Source organism: Choloepus didactylus, chromosome 5 (genome assembly GCF_015220235.1).
Source record: "Choloepus didactylus isolate mChoDid1 chromosome 5, mChoDid1.pri, whole genome shotgun sequence".
NCBI lineage: Eukaryota > Metazoa > Chordata > Mammalia > Pilosa > Megalonychidae > Choloepus > Choloepus didactylus.
In genome coordinates this window covers 72,477,342-72,499,615 of record NC_051311.1, presented here as the reverse complement: position 1 = coordinate 72,499,615, position 22,274 = coordinate 72,477,342, and the positions used below count along the sequence as shown (strand labels likewise).

At 34.0% G+C, this 22,274-nt stretch overlaps 1 protein-coding gene across 1 annotated transcript in view; it reads left to right on the top strand.

Annotated features, from left to right (window-relative positions):
• The window catches only part of KCND2 (potassium voltage-gated channel subfamily D member 2), a 506,439-nt gene extending 490,372 nt beyond the window's left edge, over positions 1–16,067 (top strand). The window contains exons 3-6 of the mRNA XM_037836295.1: positions 7,366–7,461; positions 8,329–8,421; positions 11,237–11,484; positions 13,432–16,067. Of these exons, the coding sequence (XP_037692223.1) occupies positions 7,366–7,461; positions 8,329–8,421; positions 11,237–11,484; positions 13,432–13,609 (615 nt within the window). The 3' untranslated portion in view covers positions 13,610–16,067. The remainder of the gene's footprint in view (positions 1–7,365; positions 7,462–8,328; positions 8,422–11,236; positions 11,485–13,431) is intronic.
• Positions 16,068–22,274: the final 6,207 nt, after the last annotated feature.

Here is a 22,274-nt window from a genome sequence, read left to right as displayed (position 1 = left end):
TAAAACTGAATGTAATAACCTGTTGTAAAATATAGTCTATGATCAAAAGTTGAACATAAGCATCTAAGAAAAAACAGTGAAGATGAAACTAAATAAGTTACCAAAGTATATTTCCTATTTTCCTTCCCAGGGGAATTTTTTAAAAAACAGAATCAACATCAGTTAGTCTAAGATTGTTTAGATGTATCTGGGACTGGGAGATTTAACACATATCGAAGTTGTGCAAAAATAACCAGCTAATTCTGTCACACTAACAAGCCCATTCTGTAGAAATATCAGTCATATTAAAAAATGGCTTTTTAAACTAGATATTTTAAACCATTGCCAGCTCCAGGCTCAAGCAAAAACATGAAATATACAATATACAAAATATGCCTTTGATAACATTCCCATTATTACTCTCAGGGATACTTTCCTTCTTCTAGGCTCTTCCCCATAGCAGGTGCTCATCCTGCTTTCCTTCTCTAACCCAACACATTCCTATCAATATTTGACAAAATCTTAAACACTGGGATGTGGGTGAATATAGGGTTAAACTGATACCTCTCCCCCACTCCACATTGTTAATTGCATTTTAATAGATTTTTTATTCACTCATTTAATGATGCTTTACTGAGTAGAATGCATTTACCAAAACAAATTTCAAGTAGTACAATGAAAGGTGGTAGGAGTGATGTTTTGAAGTGGGGAGCCTGCTGCAAAATACAAGTCACACCATGTAATCATCTGTATACTCACAAGGCTACTCTGTAAGTAATTAGCTTGATAGATAGTAATAGTAATTTAATAAGACAAATAGCAACAACAACCACCCATTCTATCTTCACAATCAACTTGCAAGTCAGGAAAACCTTGGCATTACTAGATTCCATAAGAATTTTCCTGAATATAATTCTAAATGCAGTGAGAAGTTTAGAATCAATAAGCCAATATAGAGTGTGAGTAAATTTTTTTACTTTTTACATAAAGATTTTTTTCATTGACCCAGAAAGATGTTACTAATATTCAGTCTGTCTTTTCACATCCTCTTATGGTGGTTCCCTAACTTGATTCAACTGAATCATCTAGAGAACTTATTAAAACACATATTGCTGCTCTCTACCCCAGAGATTCTGATTCAGTAGGTTTGTATTAAAGCCTAAGAATGTGCATTTCTAGCAAGTTCCCGAGTGATGCAAATACTACTGGTTTGGGAACTACACTGTGAGAACCATTGCCTAGTACATTCAGCAATGTTCAAAAAAGGTTCTTTTTATAGCATTATAGAACAATAAAAAGGCAAAAAGTAAGTCTTTACTAGAGCTTGAACATGATGTCTGTTAGATTATTTGCTATTTTAAAAGAAAATTACCAGTCCCTACCCCAAACCACTGTGGACAACCTAGTTTTTCATTTATTTATGTTTTAATAAACCCATATTATCAACATATATAGGAATGGGGTGATTACGTGCTTCTTGAAATCTATGCTTTGTTTCAACCTTTTTGAATTACTTACCTCTGCTCTTAAGTCTCCACTCCATCCCCAAACTACCCAGTGTAACCAACTGGCAAACTCCTACTCAGTGTTTGAGAATAAGCTTAAATATTACCCCTTCTGTGACAATTTTTCTGATTAGTACAGGCAATATTAGTACTTCCTTATTCTCTTCTCCCACATTATGCAGAATCTATTAGCATATATTATACTATATTATCTCTCTCCTCCACTGTACTAAGCTCAGTGCCTGGCATAAAATAGGTACTTAATATTTGTATAATGAGTGAAAGAAGAGCACAAATGGCAAAGTCTTGTTGATGTTGGCAGTGTCCTCCACTATAGAATATGGTGGACATTTCTAGGACCAGGAGAAATCAATATTGGGAAGCATGGATTTGTCTCTGGTACCCTCCTACATCCTCTTTCAGTTCTCACCTCCTCTCCACTTAGACTCCTCTTGCCCTCTCGTTGCATACTGCCTTCTACTGCCTCAGTTTCCAGCACTGTTTCTGCCCAGCCCTGCCATCTCCAGAATCAACCAAACTCTGTAGCTGAGAATCTTTGTACCATCTCCCACTGACACGATTTTTCTGTTTAGTATAATGTTTGGAACTAACTTGTCTCATTTCTCAAGAAGCTATTTTCCTTAGCAAATGGAAGAACTCCATAAACTTAAATTTGTAAAAGCTGATAAAAATTTCCAGAAAAAATGCCACAGGGAATATGGGGGGCTGATATTTATAAAGAAATGGGGTCTTCTCTATCTCACTTTTAAGACTGCCCAAGAATCTTTAATTTTCAAAAGTGTTGAAAATATTTTGGGATATGGTAACAAAACAGCCCCTCAATCTACTCCATACTTCATTTAGAAGATGGACACACATTGAAGGAAATCACTATCTCAATAGTATTTGGTTAAAGATCATTCTTTGATTGGCCCCCCCAGCTTCTGTTCTCAAGTCTAGAGAATATATTGTAAAGTTTATATAATGCAGTTTTGTGTTGCTAAAAAAAAAAAAAAAAAAAAAAAAACCTACCTTGCTAAAACCTTTTGTGTTCCATTGCATACTAGCCTCTGAATGCTTCAAAATAAAAATGGCAAATTCATTTGAGAAAAATTACATGCTCTATACCCTTTTTATCTTCACAGTGAACATCTGCATATGAAATGCTGTGAGGAATCCAGCAGCAAAGAAACCTGTTTAACCTCTCAACATTTCTCAAACTTATCTTGACCATAGAATTAGTTACTATTAATTTGAATTGGTTAGTTTGGGTTTTACCCATAACACTAGCCTCGTAGAACCAACTTTGAAAAACAATGCTAAGTTCAGAAGATTAGGAAATATGAATTTATGAAGTTGGGATGCAAAGGAAGAATGTGCTTAGAAGATAACAGACTTCCCCAAACACCATCAGTATTTCTCAAGACAGAGAAATAATCTGAAGATACAGTTGATATTCAATATTTATGGATTCTATATATGTAAATTCTCTTACTACCTAAAATTAATTTGTAATCCCAAAACCAATACTTGTGATGCTTTTGCAGTCACACATGGACATGCACAAACCACAAAAAAAATTGAGTCACTCCAAAATTTGAATCACCAGTTGCATACATTCCCCGCCAAAGTTGAATAAGGTGGTGCTCTGCCTTGTTTTAGCTACCATCCTATAAACAAGGGTAGTTAATGCCATGTTTTTCTTATTTTTGTGCTTTTTGTTGGTGATTTTGCTATTCAAAATGACCCCCAAGAGTATTGCTAAAGTGTTGTCTAGTGTTTCTTGGTGCAAGAAGATTTTGATGTGCCTTATGGAGAAAATACACATTGGCTCAACTTTGATAAGTAATGCTGGTTGTGAGGTCAGTGTTAATGAATCAACATGTTATTTAATGAGTTCCAATTTCCTGCCCCCCCACTGCAATTTATGATTAAAATTGACTAAATTTAAGTTCAGAGGCTTTGCTTAAATATGGCTCTAAAATGTTTTGAAGGCAATGGTGCGTTTGCAGATGGGATTAAATACGGACAGTCTTTAAAAGGCTGGTAAAACAAAGAACTTCCTGGAGAATTACTGTATGGAAAAATATAAGGTGTCTTTAAATAGAAACATACATAAAACAAGGTTATATATTGATCATTGAGGAAAGGCTGTGACCCAAGGCTTGAAGGAAACTCATCCTATATTTCCCCCAGGGGCAATGGTTCAGTATTCACTAATGCAGAGTTTACAACTTTAGAGAACATAACTACTGCAAATAAAGAGAATCAACCATAATTTCAATGCTATGTTTTGTTTTTATCCTGACAATATAGACCTTTTAATCAGTTAAATCTTTGGAAGCCTCCCTGCATTGGTAAAGTATTTACTAAAACCTAATTCTAATTTCCATAATATTTGCAGATTCTTTGCCATACTAAGAAGTTATATTTTCCGGTGGGTAGGGGCCCATGGAAAGGAGTACATTTCCTTTTACCAGTAGATGGTTTTCTTTTCACCTTCCAATTGCACAGCCAGAATTGCCAAGCTTGTCACACTGAGTGGTTCAGGAGTACAGTAATTTTCTAAAATATCTTTGTAAAATAATTTTCCTCGATTACCTGCTGGAACCAAACTTGTAATCACAGATCTTGAAAGCATTCCACAGATATTTTGTGTGGTGCCCCACAGGTCCAATTAAACCAATTAACTCACATACTATTATAATAAATGGAAAGAAAAGTCATGATTGAAATTGAGATGGAAGGTTCTTTTGCTAATATAGTACATGACTGAGCAAAAATGGCTATTCTTCTGACTCTAAAATAACTGCTTCTCTTTTCCTAAGCTTAGAACTATTTCTATAGCAGTGACTACCACAATCTGTAGGCTTTTAATTATGAGAAATATATATCATTTTCCTTTACTGGACCATATTTTTGGTTAATAGATATACCTTTTTAATTAAAGAAAGTAATGTTTCCCAGTGCTACTGCTGCTAAATGCTTGGAGAATGACATAGTTGAGACTAAGAACTATGATATAGGTAATATAATTATGTGCAGTCATTGAAAAAAAAATGAAAAGAAAAGAAAGAGCAATGAATGTTCCAGGAGACCAAAGAGACTTTAGGACTGTAATTTCAACAAAAACCCCTTTCTGGAAATACATGTATATGTAAGTTAGAATTATTAGGTCAATGCAATGTCATTTCCAAGTGTTATAGTCACTTATCATTGTTTTATTGAGTCTGGCCTGAAATCCAAGCTCTGCAACATAGCCTTTGAAACTAAAAATATTTTACCTCCAACTTCATTCTGTAGTATTCTCAAGTGAATGTTGTCTATCTTTCCCATCATTTACAAATATAACCCTTGGGCAAAGATTCCTTTTAACTTAGAAATAGCAAGCAGAAGAATAAACTTAGGGAGGAAGGGTGAAGAGCTGAGTTGAAGCCAGATGGTACCTTGATGCTATTTTGAGAGCTTTGAACATCTCCCTGCCATCTTAAATGCCATGGGTGGAAGGGCATCTTGTTATGATAACTTTGGAAGGAAATTTGGTAAAAATGTGTCAAAATGAAAAAACAAAACAAAACAAAGCAAAACACACATATACTTTGGTCCTTGAATAATTCTGCTTCCAAAAATTTATCTTGCAGGTGAGTTAGCCATGATGTTCCAAGCAGGCAGCATTGCTTGTAGTAGCAAAGACGCTAAAACAAAATACATTTTAATTGGTAGTTGGCTGGCTAAACAAATGATGCTTCATCCATATACTGGTATAAATGCATCTGTAAGCAACTGAGGTGGATCCATACTTGTAGGATATGGAAGATATGATATTTATCAAATGAAAAGAGCTAATTGCAGAAGAGTGTGAAGAGTATTCTCCCAGCTGGGTTAAAAATAGGCATGTATATACACATGAATATATATTTATATTTGCTTATGTATACCTAGATGATTTCTGGCAGGATTCCCTAGAAATCTTACCAGTGGTTGGTCCTAAGGCATAGGAGTAGGGGAGCTCCAGGTCTAGAAAGATTATACGTATGTTGCATGTACTTTTCTACTATTAAATGTTTGTCACATGCATGCATTCTGGTTTGCTAATGCTGCTGTTATGCAAAATACCAGAAATGGATTGGCTTTTATAAAGGGGATTTCTTAGGTTAAAAATTTACAGTTTTAAGGCCATAAAAGTATCCAAATTAAGGCATCAACAAGGAAGGCCATTGGCATCCGGAACACCTCTGTCTGCTGGGAAGCCATGTGGCTGGTATCTGCTTGTTTGCTCCCTGGCTGCATTTCAAAATGGCTTTCTCCAAAATGTCTCTGGGCTTCTGTCTCTCTTAGCTTCTCTCAGCTCTCTGCTTGGTTCTCCTGGGGCATTTCTCTCTAAGAGTCTGGGAGTCCTCTCTTAGCTTCTCCAAGGCAGAATCTTAGCTTAGCATTTCCAAACATCCTTCTGTCTGCATCTGCAAGCGTCTGGGTCTGTGTTGGCTCTTAGCTTCTCTCCAAAATGTCTCTCTCAGCTTTTCTGAGCTCCTTCTCTCTGTGAGCTCTCTTAAAGGACTTCAGTGATCTAATTAAGACCCACCCTGATTGGGTGGGGTTCCATCTCCATGGAAACATTCAATCAAAAGTTTCCACCCAATGAAATTGGATTAAAAAATCATGGCTCTTCTGGAGTCTGTAACAGCTTCAAACTGGCACAGCTTGTATTCATTTTCCAGTTTTAACATGTTGATAATTTTTTTAAAATATTATTTGAGAAGAACATTCCAGGGCTAGAGACTGAAATTGGTATTTATCTGAGTTCTTTAGAAAGGAAAAGAGAAGGAGGATTTGTAGGGTAAGTTTACAAGAAAGCTCTTATCTAAGCCATCCGGTTATTTGTATATACACACTCACTAGAGATATATCATACAAACAAGATGGTTGCCAAAAAAATCCTTTCCAGGAAAGTGAAGACCAAACTCCTTCCATAACAGGCGAAGGCCAATATACAACAGCAGTTATAAAGTGGAATGGAATAGCAAAAGTCTGGCTAAAGACTCAGTTTACTCAGTAATATCACTTTGGCAATTTCACTGTAACTGACCAGTTAAAGCTATCACCCTAAACTCTAAATTGAAGGGCATTCTCTATATGTAAAAATGCTTTAAATGATAATAATAATGCTTTAAATCTCTTTGGATAGGCTAAAACTATGTTCTTCATTTCAGCAAATTCCAGAGAGAAGGAGAGATCAGATGAACATGCTATTGTGTGAACCTATATATATATAGTCAAAGTGGATAAATTTAGGGATTTTTGTAGTGAGCCCATATTGCTCAGTGTGAAGTCTACCTTGGCCAATCTAGCAGGATAATTGCAAAAATAAAATTTTACATTAGAAGGTGCAGGTATAGCTAAATGATAAGTTATTTAAAAAAAAAATTGGTTCTGAGAACTTTGTTACTATTTTTTAAAAAGAACATTAATTTAAATGAAAGGGAGTAATTAGCAGCCGGCTTGCTAGGCTACTGATCTTCATTTCATTAGGTTACTCAGATGGGAGTAAGTGAATATGTACAAAAATACCAATCAATTTCTCTTAACACAATTGACAGAAGCAATAAGGAAATAACTTGATCTTACTGTAAAGATTTAATTAAAATTCTTAAATGCATAATTCAACTAACTCTAAGGTAGTTAGGTGATTTTACTGACAAATGCTAATGAAAATAAGTTACTCAAAGTACGGAAAAGTTAATTTTCAGTAGTTACATGTGAGACGCTAACGTACTTTTTAAAATGTGTACACTAACTTTAAGATTTACACAAGATTGTGTTAGCTGTTTTAAAAAAGCAATATGTAAATATTAATGAGACAATGCTTTTTCTTCTCCTATAGAAAGCTAGACTTGCTAGGATCCGGGCAGCCAAAAGTGGAAGTGCAAATGCTTACATGCAAAGCAAACGGAATGGTTTACTCAGCAATCAGCTACAGGTACCGTCAAGCACTTCAGTTTTGTAAATGTTCAATTTCTTGATGGAATACTGATTTAGTTCTACTTAGCTATTTAATTTCATTGTGAGTAATTGTGAAAATAGCTACTGGAACAACAAAAGTGTCATTTTTAAATAATTTCATCGTGTATATTCCAATTGGCTCTAGCAGGTTAGAAACTGGGCAATGATGTATTGACAGTAAAGTCATGATTCTCATTCATTATCAGGCCATATTTCTGCATTGCCTCATGTTAACATGGAAAAGGTTAACACATTTCCAGGAACACAAATACTTATTTCTTTTTTATTTCAAAAGTACTTCCGTTCCTTAAAGTTCTTTTGCGGGGAGGCAGGATGGGGTTGGGGTGGGGGTGGAAGGCAGGAGTGGAAACATGATGCTTTGTTTTACTGCTTAATGGAGAGGGAATACCTCTCAGAATTAAAAGGTTCACTGGATGAAACACAATTTGAGAAACTTTACTTCTACCTCAAAACTTTCTTTTAGTATTTAGGATTCCTAAATAAATTTAGGAATAAATTTCATTATTAAATAAATAAATAAATTTCATTATCCAATGATAACGCTCTGAGGTTTACAAAGGTAGTTGAATGAATAAAAGATAATAAAAGATTTAAATGTTCAATTCAGGGAGGCATGTCTGAAAGACCAGGCCACTAATGTGGCCAAATTTTAGAGGCTAATCATCAAACTTAAAAACAACTGCACATTTGTCTCTTTTTGGTTAAAATAAGATGCTGCCATGTAATCTCAGAAAATAGGCCAGATCTCTCTATGACAATGTATAGCTGAAGTTCCCATTGTTTGCCAATGAAATAGAAAGCACCTCTGTCTTTGTATTGACAGTCCTCGGAGGACGAGCAGGCCTTTGTTAGCAAATCTGGCTCCAGCTTTGAAACTCAGCACCACCACCTGCTTCACTGCCTGGAAAAAACCACGGTAAGGAAACTGCATGACTGCCTACCCCGTAGTATGACAGTGATCCCATTTGCTTTTATGAATACTTAATGCTTCCAAGTGTGATTTCACTTTCATCACTGGAAAAAATGTACTGGAAAAAAAAAAAACAATATTTGAAATTACTTTGAAAGACTGCAGTGACATTTCAACTTGGAAAGTATTTTAGATACTTATTTAGGGTGTTATTATTCTGAGTGGTTTTTGAAACTCTATTCTAAGATATCAGTCAAATGCAATGGAAAGTTGTCTTCCAATAGCTGACTGCAAGTCCTCTACGATATCATTTTCCCCGATTCTTAAAATTCTGATTAAACAGAAAAAAATAATGTAGTTCAAATGTTCCTGACATCTGGATAAAGAGACTATGAATAGCATTAACAAAAAGCTAGAGAACATCTGAACATAAACATTTCTTATCCAGCTGTGATGAATAGAGATAGATAATAAAAATGTATCTGTTCTCATATCAAAAACGAACTTGTATGTTCCTCAAGGATGAAGACTGAGTTTGCGTTTCTCCACTTATAAACTCTCAGACCTCCTTGTCAGCAAAGGCACCCATTCTCAGCTAGTTGTTCAACAGGGGTCACAGTTCTGACTACAGAGCAGAACAAAGACTTTAAGCATATTTGAATCAGGTGGGCTCACTCACTCACCAAAGATGCGTATTTGCATTCTCAATTCCACTCTATTGTCCATCCAGTTATTCATTTACCTACAGAGTCATTCAACAAATGAGGTATTCGACAAATATGTATTACTTGCCTACTATGTGCCAGACAGTGAGCTAGACCTGGGATGCACTGTGAAGTCAGGGTTATCCTCTTCCCCCACCAAGCCCCCAAGTATGGGACAAAGCCCTGATGTTACTGGAGAAGGGCAGTGAGCAGTGGAAGGAGCGATGGGTCCACAGTAGGGTGGGTCAAAGGTGGTGGAGACATGAGAATACAGGATCAAGCAAGGCTTCCTGGGGAACTTGAGAACTAAAGGATAACTAGGAATTTGTTAGGCAAAGAAATGGAGAAGCCTGGGTGATAGAAGCACCAGAGGAGAGCAAGAATTGGCCTATAAGGAAGTGAAAGATTTGACCAGAAGGAGAGAGTATCAAGTAGCATGGTGCAAAAGAAGGCCAAGAGAAAGGCATTGGCCAGGTAATTCCAGGCCTCAAAGGCCACGTGAAGGAAGTTGGTCTTTATTTCATGATGAATGGAAAATTATTTAAGGGTTTTAAACAGGGTAGTTACATGCTATGTTTGTGTTTTTAAATAAAGATGTTTATTATTTATTATTTTATATTTATTTTATTATTGTGTCTATAACATAAAGTATTTCAAAATTAAATCTAATAACAGAATGCTTTTATCCCTATTTTTTTCCTTTTATTTTTCTTTTTTCACTATTTTTACCATTTAGGGCTTTTTTCTCCAAACAAGCCTTCTCTCCCCTATTTTACCATGTAGGGTTTTTTTTTTTTTTAATTAGAAATTTATTTAACACAAATTTATAAAGTTTAAATTAAGCTACCTATAAAAATATTATGGTGACTGGTAACAGAATGACTTCTTCACTTCCAATCCCTGATGAGAGATACTAGAATCTCATATATTATAACCTATTATATTGTGAATGTCCATTGTAAGAGGAAAAAAACAGATTGTGAATCCTTTGTGCTCTATATTCCTTCTCTAAAATTTAATATGCAACATGAAATTCTCTTATCTGATTATATTATTCTCTTCACTTTGAACAGTAGAATGTGATATTTCATATATTTCAAAATGCTTTTCTCTGCAAGTAAATGGCAAAGAGATTACCTAAAACAAGGATTCTTATTAGCCAGGGAATTTCTTCAGTTATTTTACTAATATTTTAGGAAAGTTGGTTAAGTGGAATTCAGTGTGTATAGAGCCCTCTATTATTGGATGATACCCTCCAACACAAAGAAAAAGTAGTAGATGGAAGTCATTCTTGAATAGTTGAGACCAAAAATGTTTCCTTTATATTTCTTAGTTAAAATTCTTGCATAGGCATTTTAAGAGATATTTCTTTATAAATATGCTGAAAGCATATTTAGACTGCTATATATAATAAAACATGGCCTATGAAATGATGATCACTGTTTGTTTCTGGCTTGGAATTCAGGGATGTTGAGTGAAAAAACTCTGAATGCCGGCAGAGATTATGCTTACAGCCATGGATGTATCACAGAGATAAGAAATAAGGCCACAAAAGTTCAGTGCTAACTCCTTCCAGGTCAAAGATAAAGTACCACATTTTGCAGATAAATATATTTTACTTACTTAGTGATAAATCATATTTTTCTATATGCTGGGGATTTAAGAGGAGAACTAAAGAAATGGGAAGTGTCTTAGATATCTCATTTTCTAGTAAATAATGTTTTCAATTCCACTTGAAGATATGGGCTAATATGTAACAGACAATCCAACTAAGGACATTTGTTTTAATTTTTACTGTCTAGATTTTATTTTTAAATTAAAAAAATGATATTTCAAGAAAAAGTTCATCTATAAATGGGTACTAAATCAGCCTGAGTGTATCTGTCTTGAGATCTAACTGGAGAGATTTTACATTCACACAAATGCCAAAAAGAAACAGCTTTGATCTTCTGATCTTTATGAAAATGGTATTAGTTACCCACTGGATAGAATCTAACTGCATGTGGCAGAATTAAGTTTTAAAAATGAAAGTATGCATTTCCTTTTTTATTGCAAAAAAAAAAAAAACAAAACCTGTTTCTGTGCTTTCCTCACATATTCTTACAAATATGGAACAGAATCATGAGTTTGTGGATGAGCAAGTCTTTGAAGAAAGCTGCATGGAAGTTGCAACTGTCAATCGTCCTTCAAGTCACAGTCCCTCGCTCTCCTCACAACAAGGAATCACCAGCACTTGCTGTTCACGACGACACAAAGAAACTTTCCGCATCCCAAATGCTAACGTATCAGGGAGCCACCGAGGCAGTGTGCAAGAACTCAGTACAATTCAGATCAGGTGTGTGGAGAGAACACCACTGTCTAACAGGTACCTGTTTGAAATTAATCTGTGTTGTGTACACACACACCCATACTGGCTCCTGCATCCTTCCTTCTGCTATCTCTGTGCCATCTAAATTGTAGCTCCTAGAGTTTAGAATGAGACAAAACTGAAACTGTAACAAGTAGGAAAACAAATCTACTGATTCATTTATTAAGGGTAAAAAGAAGCAGTTGTCTCAATATTAAAAGACTAGAAAGGAAACAAAATGGTCAGGCACACACTAACGTGTTTCTATCTTTTCTACTACACATCATTTGCTTATTTGACCAAGGACCTATATACTCAAGAGTCCCTTATTTAAACTCAGCCAGCTTGAAATCATAATCAACACCAGTAAAAGATAAAGTGGGTGTTGATATGATTGAAAATGATTCAACAGCACTTAAAATATATCAGCGCATTCATTGTAACACTGAAAATTAAAACTATGCCTTCACAAATCTCTTGAATCAATATTCAATTTTGTCCGTAAAGGATTTTTTGGTCACATCAAACACAAAATCAATCTAATAAAAAAAAAAAAAAAAAAAAAAAAAACGTGAGTGAAATGCTAAAACTATTCATCTCTGGGAAGTTAATGGACAACATAAATGAATATGTTATATTTATTTTTTCACTTTCTTTATTTACTATTTGTTTTATTATCACAAACATATGCAAGTCATTAAAAAGATCAATCTCTGCCAAATAATTTTATCTTTTTCTTCAAATGAAATAGCTTATATTTTTAGATTAACAACACATTAATACAGTCCTAATTTTTTGTTGACATTCAACAATCTTTGATGGAAACCTGGATGAGATTCAGAATTCAGGCTCCACTGATTTACATAGAGAAGATGTCTCTGGGACCAGAATATTAAAATTTGGAGCCATGGAAGATGTCTGTCTCTAAGATATGCTGTCTCTGAGTTGTTTACATCTGTTGCAAAAAACAGGAGAAAATGGAGAACTGTTTAGAAAGGCAATCTTAGGACACAAACATTTGAATTAACTTTTCTATGAAAATCAAAGTGGGTTAATTTAAATTTAAATCATCCTGTTTATACCCTCTTTGCCCTTTCCCTTTTTTCCCCATCTTCCCACATGGAGTATAAAACTTGTTCAAGAATACCAGTTGGGAAAACCTTGAAGTATTAGATAGTAACAGCTAATCTAGTAAGAACAGATAAGTTATGGAGGGCAATCTTAATGTTATGGGAATTCTCAGGAATGACTATGGTTTTTTAATTTTCTTGCAGTATGGTAGGAACATGTTGGAAGCAATATAGCTATTTTAGGTTATTTGTTTTTCATATTCCTTTGTTTTGTTTTGTTTGAAATTTTTTTTCTTTGTTTTTTAATTTTTTGATTAATAAAGCTTTAAAAAAAAAAGATAGTAATAGCTAACTGTTTTAAGTTCTTAATATGTGGCTATCATTCATCTGAGAGTTTTACAGATATCCTGTAGAGCAGGAGTCACTGAAAAGACAAGATAATAAAAAGATTATGTGGTCAAAGGAATTGAGCAATCTCCATATTGTGTCCATTTCATAATGTTTTCTCAAACCTCTCAGAGGTTCTGTCTTAAAGAAAACTCTACTTGATTCAATCCCGGTTTACAACACTTACATGATCCCTTTTCTTGCATTTGCATAAAATACACTTTGTTTGAAGAACACTGATTGAACAAATCAATTGTCTTTTAGACATCTATTCGATGTTAATGACCTAACTGATGTTTACCTTAATGTATACTGTTTGGAGTGTTTTTTGTTTCTTTTTTTTTGATTTTTTTTAAATTCATGGCCATTGTTCTTATATTTTTTAAAATAGTAGACTTTTAAAATATTACTTATAAACATGAAGACATGTATAATTGAGTGAGTTGTACGAAACAAAATTTTTTAATAAACCACTTACTTTCTTAAATCTGTTTTTTTTTCTCATCAGCCGATCCAGCTTAAATGCCAAAATGGAAGAGTGTGTTAAACTAAACTGTGAACAACCTTATGTGACTACAGCAATAATAAGCATCCCAACACCTCCAGTAACCACACCAGAAGGAGATGATAGGCCGGAATCTCCTGAGTACTCAGGAGGAAATATCGTCCGAGTGTCTGCTTTGTAAGACAATTGGAACAAAGTCTAAGAGAATTTGAGCCCTGGCTGTGAAAAGAATCCTAATAAGGAAGAAAGAAGAAACAATAAAGACTTTTGCAGATTAAATTGGCAATGCAAGAAGGTTGGTAGTGAAACAAAAACATAGCTCCCAACTTGAGGATGTCAATAAGACCACCGAATGGCATTTCTAGACAGGGTTTGACCTGTTATACAGTGGAATATTCTGTGGCCCTTTGACTTTGTGAATGAGCACAATGAAATGCCACCTATTGATGCTTCTTATGATCAGAACTCTTTTTTAATAAAATAAATCTTTGAACATAATGTTCCAGTTGAATGCAAAAGAGAAAAATATGGAAAACATTTTGATAAATTTTTCCTGTTAAAACCATGAACAATGGCCATGATGAAGATTATTACATGTATTAAAAAAAAGTAACTCATACAACACATTTGTATTGACTGAAGGAAATACCATCATAATGCATGCTAGAATTCTTTGGAGCAGTGATCTCAGTTTCCTTATGTTGTCTTCAGAATAGGCATGATAAACTATAACTGTAGAAAGAAGGGATTTCTGTGCACTTACAACAAGCTGACTGTTCATGTTCCATGGTGGGCTGTGCAAATAAACTCCTTTTAGAACTGCAGTATTTCTCACGGGGATGCTCATTAGTAAAGCTAGAGTGTTCAGATAGTTCAGTATTAATTATTGTTTCACCTTGTACCTAGATACTGTTACAACTGCAATAATTCATTGTATACCTGTTGTATCAGGAATCAGGATTTTTTTGTTGTTGTTCTTTCCAGATCTTCATAGATACAATAAGAGCCACATTCATAGAAAAACTTCTGGTGTGGCCAGATTTTAGGTAACTTTTTAAACAAAATCTATTGTGCCATAAATGTTTTTCAGTAATATCCTTTGGTCCACTGTATTCCCATGACACAGTGCATCATCTGTTCCTGTATTTCTATAACACCTTTCTATTGGGTTTATCCTCATCATCTGGATAAACCTTTTGTAGTTCAAATGACTTTCCTACTTTTGTATTTCAGAACAAATAATCCTGTAAGTAGACTATTGTCATCAATCTCCTTGTCAAAAATTAAGAAAAAAAAAAAGGAGTTGACATCTATGAATTATCTCTAACCTCTTTGCTGATATGGAAAAGCCCAGTGGACATATCACTAGATGTTTCATGAAAAGAGTTGGCTGGGACTAATATCACAGGATCAATGATCCCAGAATTTACTTGATGTATTATTTATTTTGCTTTAGATCTTGAATACATTTTGAGAATAACTAATGTGAATTGAAATGCAGAAATAAACTGGAGTGCTTTATGTAGCAATACTTGATGAAAGCATGCTTTCTACACCATTCAGAAGGCAGAACAAATTTATCTCAGAAAGGTTCCTATATGTTGCAAGGAGCAATTTCTCTACTGAATCAGGAAGTCAGGATTTTGATGATGCAAAGTGGATCTCTATGTGCATTTGAGTGAAAAGTCTGTATACCTTTTCACCTTTAAAAATACATCAGCAGACATGTCTGCACGTGACAGTGTAAAAAGTTTAATGTCAAATGAAAAGTCTTGTTCATTCCAAGCCACCTCTATAAGAAATAATAAAGTTTAGCTTCTGTACACGAAAAGTTAATAATTACCCCTCTATTATAGAGATTTTAAAATGCTTATCATGAAAAAAGAATTAATCAAACCATTTTGAAACAAAGCCAGATTTCTCCTTGCTTCCCACTTCTAGAATAGCTTCTAGAACAGTGCTGTGCACACAGTAGATGCTCGATAAACATCTGCTGAGCGAAAGCAAGATAAACTCATCTATCCCTTGGGAAGAACTGGCTTTATTCCTAGTATGTCTTTTTAAAAGTTACTAATCTTCCAGCAGTGTGAATATTAACAATTATTAACACCTGCCTCATGTCACTTTATGCTTCTAGAGCAAATGCATAGTGAAACTTCTTTGACGGCATTTATCAAAAAGTTTTTTAAAAAGTAGGCTAAGGAAACCACAATGCAGGAATACTTAGGTATTTTGATTTCCAATGAGAAGTTTTATTTTCATGTTCTTAATATTACATAAAAGAAAATGCAGTTAGATTTTGAATTGACAATTCTGCCTCCTCTTTCAGCTTATCATTTATCCAAAACTATTAATTTCTTTAGAATTTTGAAAAAAAAATCTTTTTGGTGTTTTAGGTGATTTAAAAATATACTGTGTTGGTGGTGAATGACTATTGATGACTCTGTTAAGTGCATATGTATTGTAAGTGAAATGTAATTATTTCTGTGTACCATATGGAGTAACCAAGGTCATTGTTTCTGACAATTTTGTTTGAAATTCATATATCTTATTTCAAAGGATAGCATTATGCTGGGAAAAAATAGACCTTTGGAGAATAATTAAATAAAACATGTGCATGCTTGAACAGGACAAAATGATTGGCTGTATGCTGTCCTTTTTTCTTAGACTTCCTTCCTTTCCAAAATACAAGAGCAAGAACTTTAGCATCAAGAAAGTGCCACAATCATAATAGATATTTCAGAGCACCTGTAACATACAAACTCAGAGAACATGAGTAACACTTAAAACTAGTTTAAACTGGTGGAGACAGTAGCTTCCTTCTGAAAATATGAATTTAGGTCAAGGCTTTAACAATTAGTAGTATTTAAAGACAAAAGAGGCTACCTCTTTAAATGGTCATTTTTTGGAACTATCTTGGCAACTAAAACTCTTTAGATACTAACTAAATTTAATTTAATGTAAATGCACTGCGAGGTTTCATTGGTCTTTTTTTTTGAAGTAGCATTACTGAAATCAGTTGTTTTTAGTAAGTGCTACTTTCAAATAGAGTGCTCTTTGTGTTGTGTGGCTCACAATTTATTAGTCTACATGCAGCTTGTCTCATGCACAGTGTGGTACAGGGAGAAGTAAGGGTCCATCCCTGAGCCCTGTACTTCTTAATGGTCACTCTGCCTTAAACAAAGAGAATCTCTGAAGTAAAAGCTTTCATAGATTTCAATTAAATTCTTAAACAAATGCTCTTTTCTGTCTAGGAAAATAGGGTGATTTATTTTTCTAGCTATGTTTGTGTGTATATTTATTTATATATATATACATATTTATATATTATATATACACATATTTATATATATTATATATAAATATATGTGTTTATTTATATATACACACACATATATATATATATATACATTTTAGAAATATGCACATACTAATGGCTTCTCCTCAATATCCTAGAGAGAACAAAAGCTAGGAAATGTAAGAGATTATTAGAAGAAGGAAAGAGGCAAAGTAAGCCTTTTAATACACAGAGTGATGTTAACTAGTGATATATATGATCCTCTTGGCAGATAGCCTCTATTTTTTTCTTGTTAATTGTTTGCCTTCATTGCCTTTGATTTATTGAGGTGCCAATTCTGCATTAAAAAGGTTCAACATACCTAACGATTCCTTCAACTTAGTCACAAAATGTGCTTGAAAATAGCCCCTAGGGAGTTATATCAACGTCTGCCAGCAACATTGCTGAAAAGAAAAAAATAAGGGTTCCTGACATCAAACAGATGAGTCCTCAGAGTTTCATAAGAAAGACATCTCCTCTGCCCTAGAGCATTATTCAGGTGTTTGTTTTATTAACTCACAGGTACAAGAATTGTTATTGGTCTTCATTATGTAAACTTCTTCAACATTTTATAGACATCAACATGATTTTAGGCACTATATATATATATATATATATATATCAGTTTAAATTGTAGCTACCTCAGTGGTTATACTTAGGAGAATAAAACATTTCCAAAAGAGTTTATTTTTTATAAGAAATTATTGTTTGTTAATAGAAAGATTATTTAAGACAATTATAAAATATACATATTGCAAAAAGTTTATTGTTAAAAATATATTAGATCCTTATTTTACCTTCTAATCCATTGCTTGTTAGTACCCCCCATTGCATTTTACCTCTTTTCTCTTCAAGCACTAGTCATTCTTTTAGCAGATTATTCTTCAGCTTTTCTTAATCATTATTTTCCCCTGGATTTCTATGGAATTCCATTAGAGAACTGTCATTCATTCTACACATAACTCAATTTGTTGAGTACATAGTATGGGCCAGACACTGTAATAGGCTCTAGAGAAGTAGAGACTGAGAATCCAGATCAAGTTCTCCTCAAGGGGTCATATAGTTGAAAATAGGTCAAAGTATTCTCCACCTCACACTGCTATTCATACTCTTATTCTTTAGGTATTCTCCTTTTTGTCATATTGACAGGCATTTTTCTACTTTAAGCCCCTGAAGACATTTCTTCAGCAGATAATAACAAAGCAAAAAGGAGACAAAACTTCAGGTTTATTATTTGAGCATGGAAAAAAGCTAGCATTTCCCCCCAAATATCCACTCTTATCTTTCCTGCCACAGTTTTGGAGAATGGGAAGAACACTGTTAAATAGTTTTGCAAGATGGCTGTCCTACAATGCTGCTGTGAATCCTAACACCACAGCTCAGAGTAGCTCATCTGATTAACCCCACTGAAATATTTGAGAGAATGGGACAACAAAGCAGTAAAGTCTAGAAAGAAAGGTAAACCTGTAATCAGAGGCACTTACCAAAAGGGTGAGCCCAAATGTTGCATGTCAGTTGCAAAGCATACGGCTGGACTGAGGAAGGACACTGAGGGCTGTGTACCAAAGATGCAGAGAGAGATTTGGAGGAACCCTGGAAGACTGCGGTCCGGGGTTGGCAAAGGCTGCCAAGGGGTGGAGACACATCCCTGGGCTTTGAATATAATTGACAATCCAGTCTTGGTGGGTTTGATATAGATCAAATTAATTCCTCTGTTAGAGTCATAAATTACAACACCAAAGGATATCATTTTTTAGCAATCAAGCACAATAAATTCATCATATATGTGCTAGGCTCCTTATACCACAGAGAGCAGAACCCTGAAAGAGCAGAATAAGGAACTGGTATTGAGAAATGGAAAGTGGAGTTCAAAGAGTCGAAACATGTATCTTTGCCTTGGTAGGTGAATCTATTAAATTTTCCAGTCAGAGGCACTGGATTTAAAACTTTCAAAAGCAAAAATGTCACTCACATCACAATCATACGTAATACTCAATCTGGATATTAGTTTTATTCCCAGACAACCTGATAAGAAACCAACTTACAAACTACAGAAGTAAATACTAATGCTTCCTTTTTAATATACAGTTTCTTTCTTTGATAGATTCATAGTGAGTATTAAATGTTGATAAGAACCATAAAATGATAACAATGATAGGAACAACAACAATAATAACCAACATTTATTGGGCCCTAGCTATACACCTGGCACTGTGCTAACCCCTTTACATGTATCAATTCATCAGTTTTTTTTAAGTAGCTACATATCTGTTGAGAAAACTTTAACACTGAAAAATGATGGGTCTAGATTTTCTAGTTTAGATAATGTAAATTTTTAAATCAAATCATGTGTTTCTGTGATAGAGCTCTATTTTGTAGAACTGTGGGTGCTTTTTCTTCTTTTAAGAAAAACAGAAATTTAAAAAATTGGGGTGAGTCTGGAGGGGGGAGCTTGGTTCTATCTATGCTCTATTGGCTGCAATGCCATTATCAAAGATGATCAATCTTTCTTCCCAATTTTTTTGGTCTAATAATTTTTTATTTTTAAAAGTGTGCCACTAACAGCTACTTCCAATTGACTTTTGAAAATGGAAAAATGGAAGAGAGCTGGGAAATATATTGCTATTCTGACTGACAAAGCCTTTCCAAACAAGTTCCTATCAGTACAGTATATAGAAGGAGTCAGTTTTCCAGTAATGAAGAGAATTATGTGTTGGAGTATCTACTATCTCTACTTGCTCCCCTTTTTGAAAAAGGCCTGCCAAAATTTTCAAGTGTATTAATCAGGGTTGACATTATAGCTTGCAGCATCTAACTGGCCCACAGTTCAAGTCCTGGGGGCTGATAAAAACTGAACAGAAATATTTTGGAATTAATGTCAATAACCACAATTCCCATTCTTCATTATCTTTTGTATCTTCAAATTCTTGCAGGCAAAAATTTCAGGGGACGACAGTAAAGTGCCTATTGGCATTTAATATCAAATGTAAAATATGATGCAGACAGATTCAGATAGGAAAAATAACTGCAGAGTGCAATATCCCAAATTAATGATACAATAAAAATAATCTTGGATTTTTCCATCCTTACAAGGAGTTCAAAAAATTTTCCATCATCATTGATATTTTTTATTCAACCCTAATAAAATAGAAAGCCTCAATAAAAATGTAAACACAGACATTTGATTTATGTAGAACTGTAGAAAATTTAACATACCTTTTAAAATGGTACTTGGGATATAACTACTTGCCGTAAACCTCTTTGATTTTCATCGCTGCTTGTTTTATGTTCCAAAATAACACTGGCCTATTAATATTTTCTCTTTACCATCCACTTCAATCTTTCCAGCTTCACAAAAGGTAAATGTGTTATTCATCATAAGTATACATGTTGGGGCCAAAAGTTCTGATACTTGAAAAATTAAGATGCAATTATGATTAATTTTACATGGAAAATTAATATTATGTATTGTTTATCATTACCAATTCCTATTAAAGGTGATGATAAATTCTAAAAATTTGCCTCGATGAAATAATGAAATTTATGTTTCTTATTGTAATGAATTGAATTGTTTTACAGAAAGATAAAGAATTTCGTTTCGGTTTTTTACAAAGTAGGAATATACAGCAAATAAATCTTAACATAAAATCAAACTACAGATTGAAAAGGAGGCAGCCTCACTAGCTCTAAACTGAAATGCATTTATTCATCCAAGTGTGGAATAGCCTAATGTTCAGGGCTAATGTGAGAAATGGAACAGTGAGTGATTGGAGGAATGGGGGTCTGATATATTTGAAAGACACAGAATTTGGAAGACCAGATGAACACAACATCATGTTTGTTTCTTTGGCTATCTTACTGAGAATTCGGTTCATTGGCAAAGATTCTGAGAATTTAGTAAGATTTTTCTGCAATTACTTAATACCAGATACAGATTATCATTTTGTAGGATTACCTGAAATTAATTCAAGACATTCTCCCCATCACCTGTGTCCTCAAATTATAATAACCACCTTAACTTAAATTTAGACTGAATGCTAAAGTGAATTTTACAATAAACTCAACTTAGAATAAGATTAGGGACATAAGTCAAAAAGTGAGGATATCAGTGCCCTGGTTTATGTGTCTGAGTGTCTCCATTACTGATTTAAAATGTGTCTTTAATTATCTTGAACTGTAGTCAAATATAAATTTAAACGAACTTTAGGATGACTATTGATTTTTAATTAGAGGTATTTCTTCATTTATTTTCATAACTGAGATCAAAATGTATCATAATGTATCATAATCATAAAAGCATAGCCTCAAAAAATGATTCTTCACAATTTAAAGGACGCCAAACAAGTTAACTTAAGTATCCAGTGCCTTCCCCGTAATAAAAATATGTAAAGTAATAAAATAAAAATGTCAGGTCTTAGGAAATTTCTTATATACATTTCTATTTTTAATCATAGGTCAACCACATAATTTATGTATATGTGTTGTTATTAAATCTTCCTCATGTCTCAGATAAAACTCAGGAGGAAAAAAGGTTAGGGGGAGTGGTGAACACATAGACATAGACACACACACACACACACACACACACACACGCACACATTAAGAGAGGCAGAATGTGGAGTTCCAGTTATTTTACCACCTGATGAAAATAGGATTTTAATGAAGTGTGGAAAAGAATTTTTTCTTTCCAGTAATCATTAAAATCTTCTGTTTTTGTCCTTTGCTGATTATAGAAAATTATAACGTAGCAATATCTAGGCTTTTAAATCAATGTTCCTAAAAGAAACAATCAAAAGTGGCATTTTTTAGGATTGCCAAACAGCATTATTTTTCTTCAAAAGTGTAAATGCTTTAGAATGCCTTAATCTGCATAAACTAGTATAGTGAAGAAATAAGATAGCAGTAATTTAGAGTGCACACATGAAAAAGAGAAACTCATTGCTAACTTAGAAATATATTGAGAATCTGTGCCTTTTTAAGTTGCTTTTGAAGTACAGAAGTATAGTTTAAAAAATTTTTAATTCTGAGTTTCTTAGACAAAGTTTTTTTTTAACTTTAAGGTTTATCTGATAGTAAATTGTCAAAGGCAAACTGTTCTGTTTCATCATGATGAAATTAAAGAGGACACAAGCACTTTGAATTTCCCAGTCTCAAATGCATCTATGAGCTTCAGCCCAATTCTCCCTGCTTTCCAGGTGACTGTGCCACTTTCTTCAGGCAGTGTAATTTATAAGATGATAGAAGCATGCATGTGCCCACCTCCCCCAGCCAATGTCAATCCTAGTTTATGACACTATGCTGAGAACTGGAGACACACTGAAAGGAAGGAGGCAGTGCATCCTGAATAGTAAGCAGTGTGAAATGCAATTCAAGAAAGTTGTTTTAATTTCTCTCAGTAGACAGTGTAAAGCCTGCCTGTAAATTTTAAGAGATTTTATAACAATGAAGAGGTGTTATCAAGGAATGACTCTTGCATTATATTTCAGCCATGACTGAACTTGTACTCGAA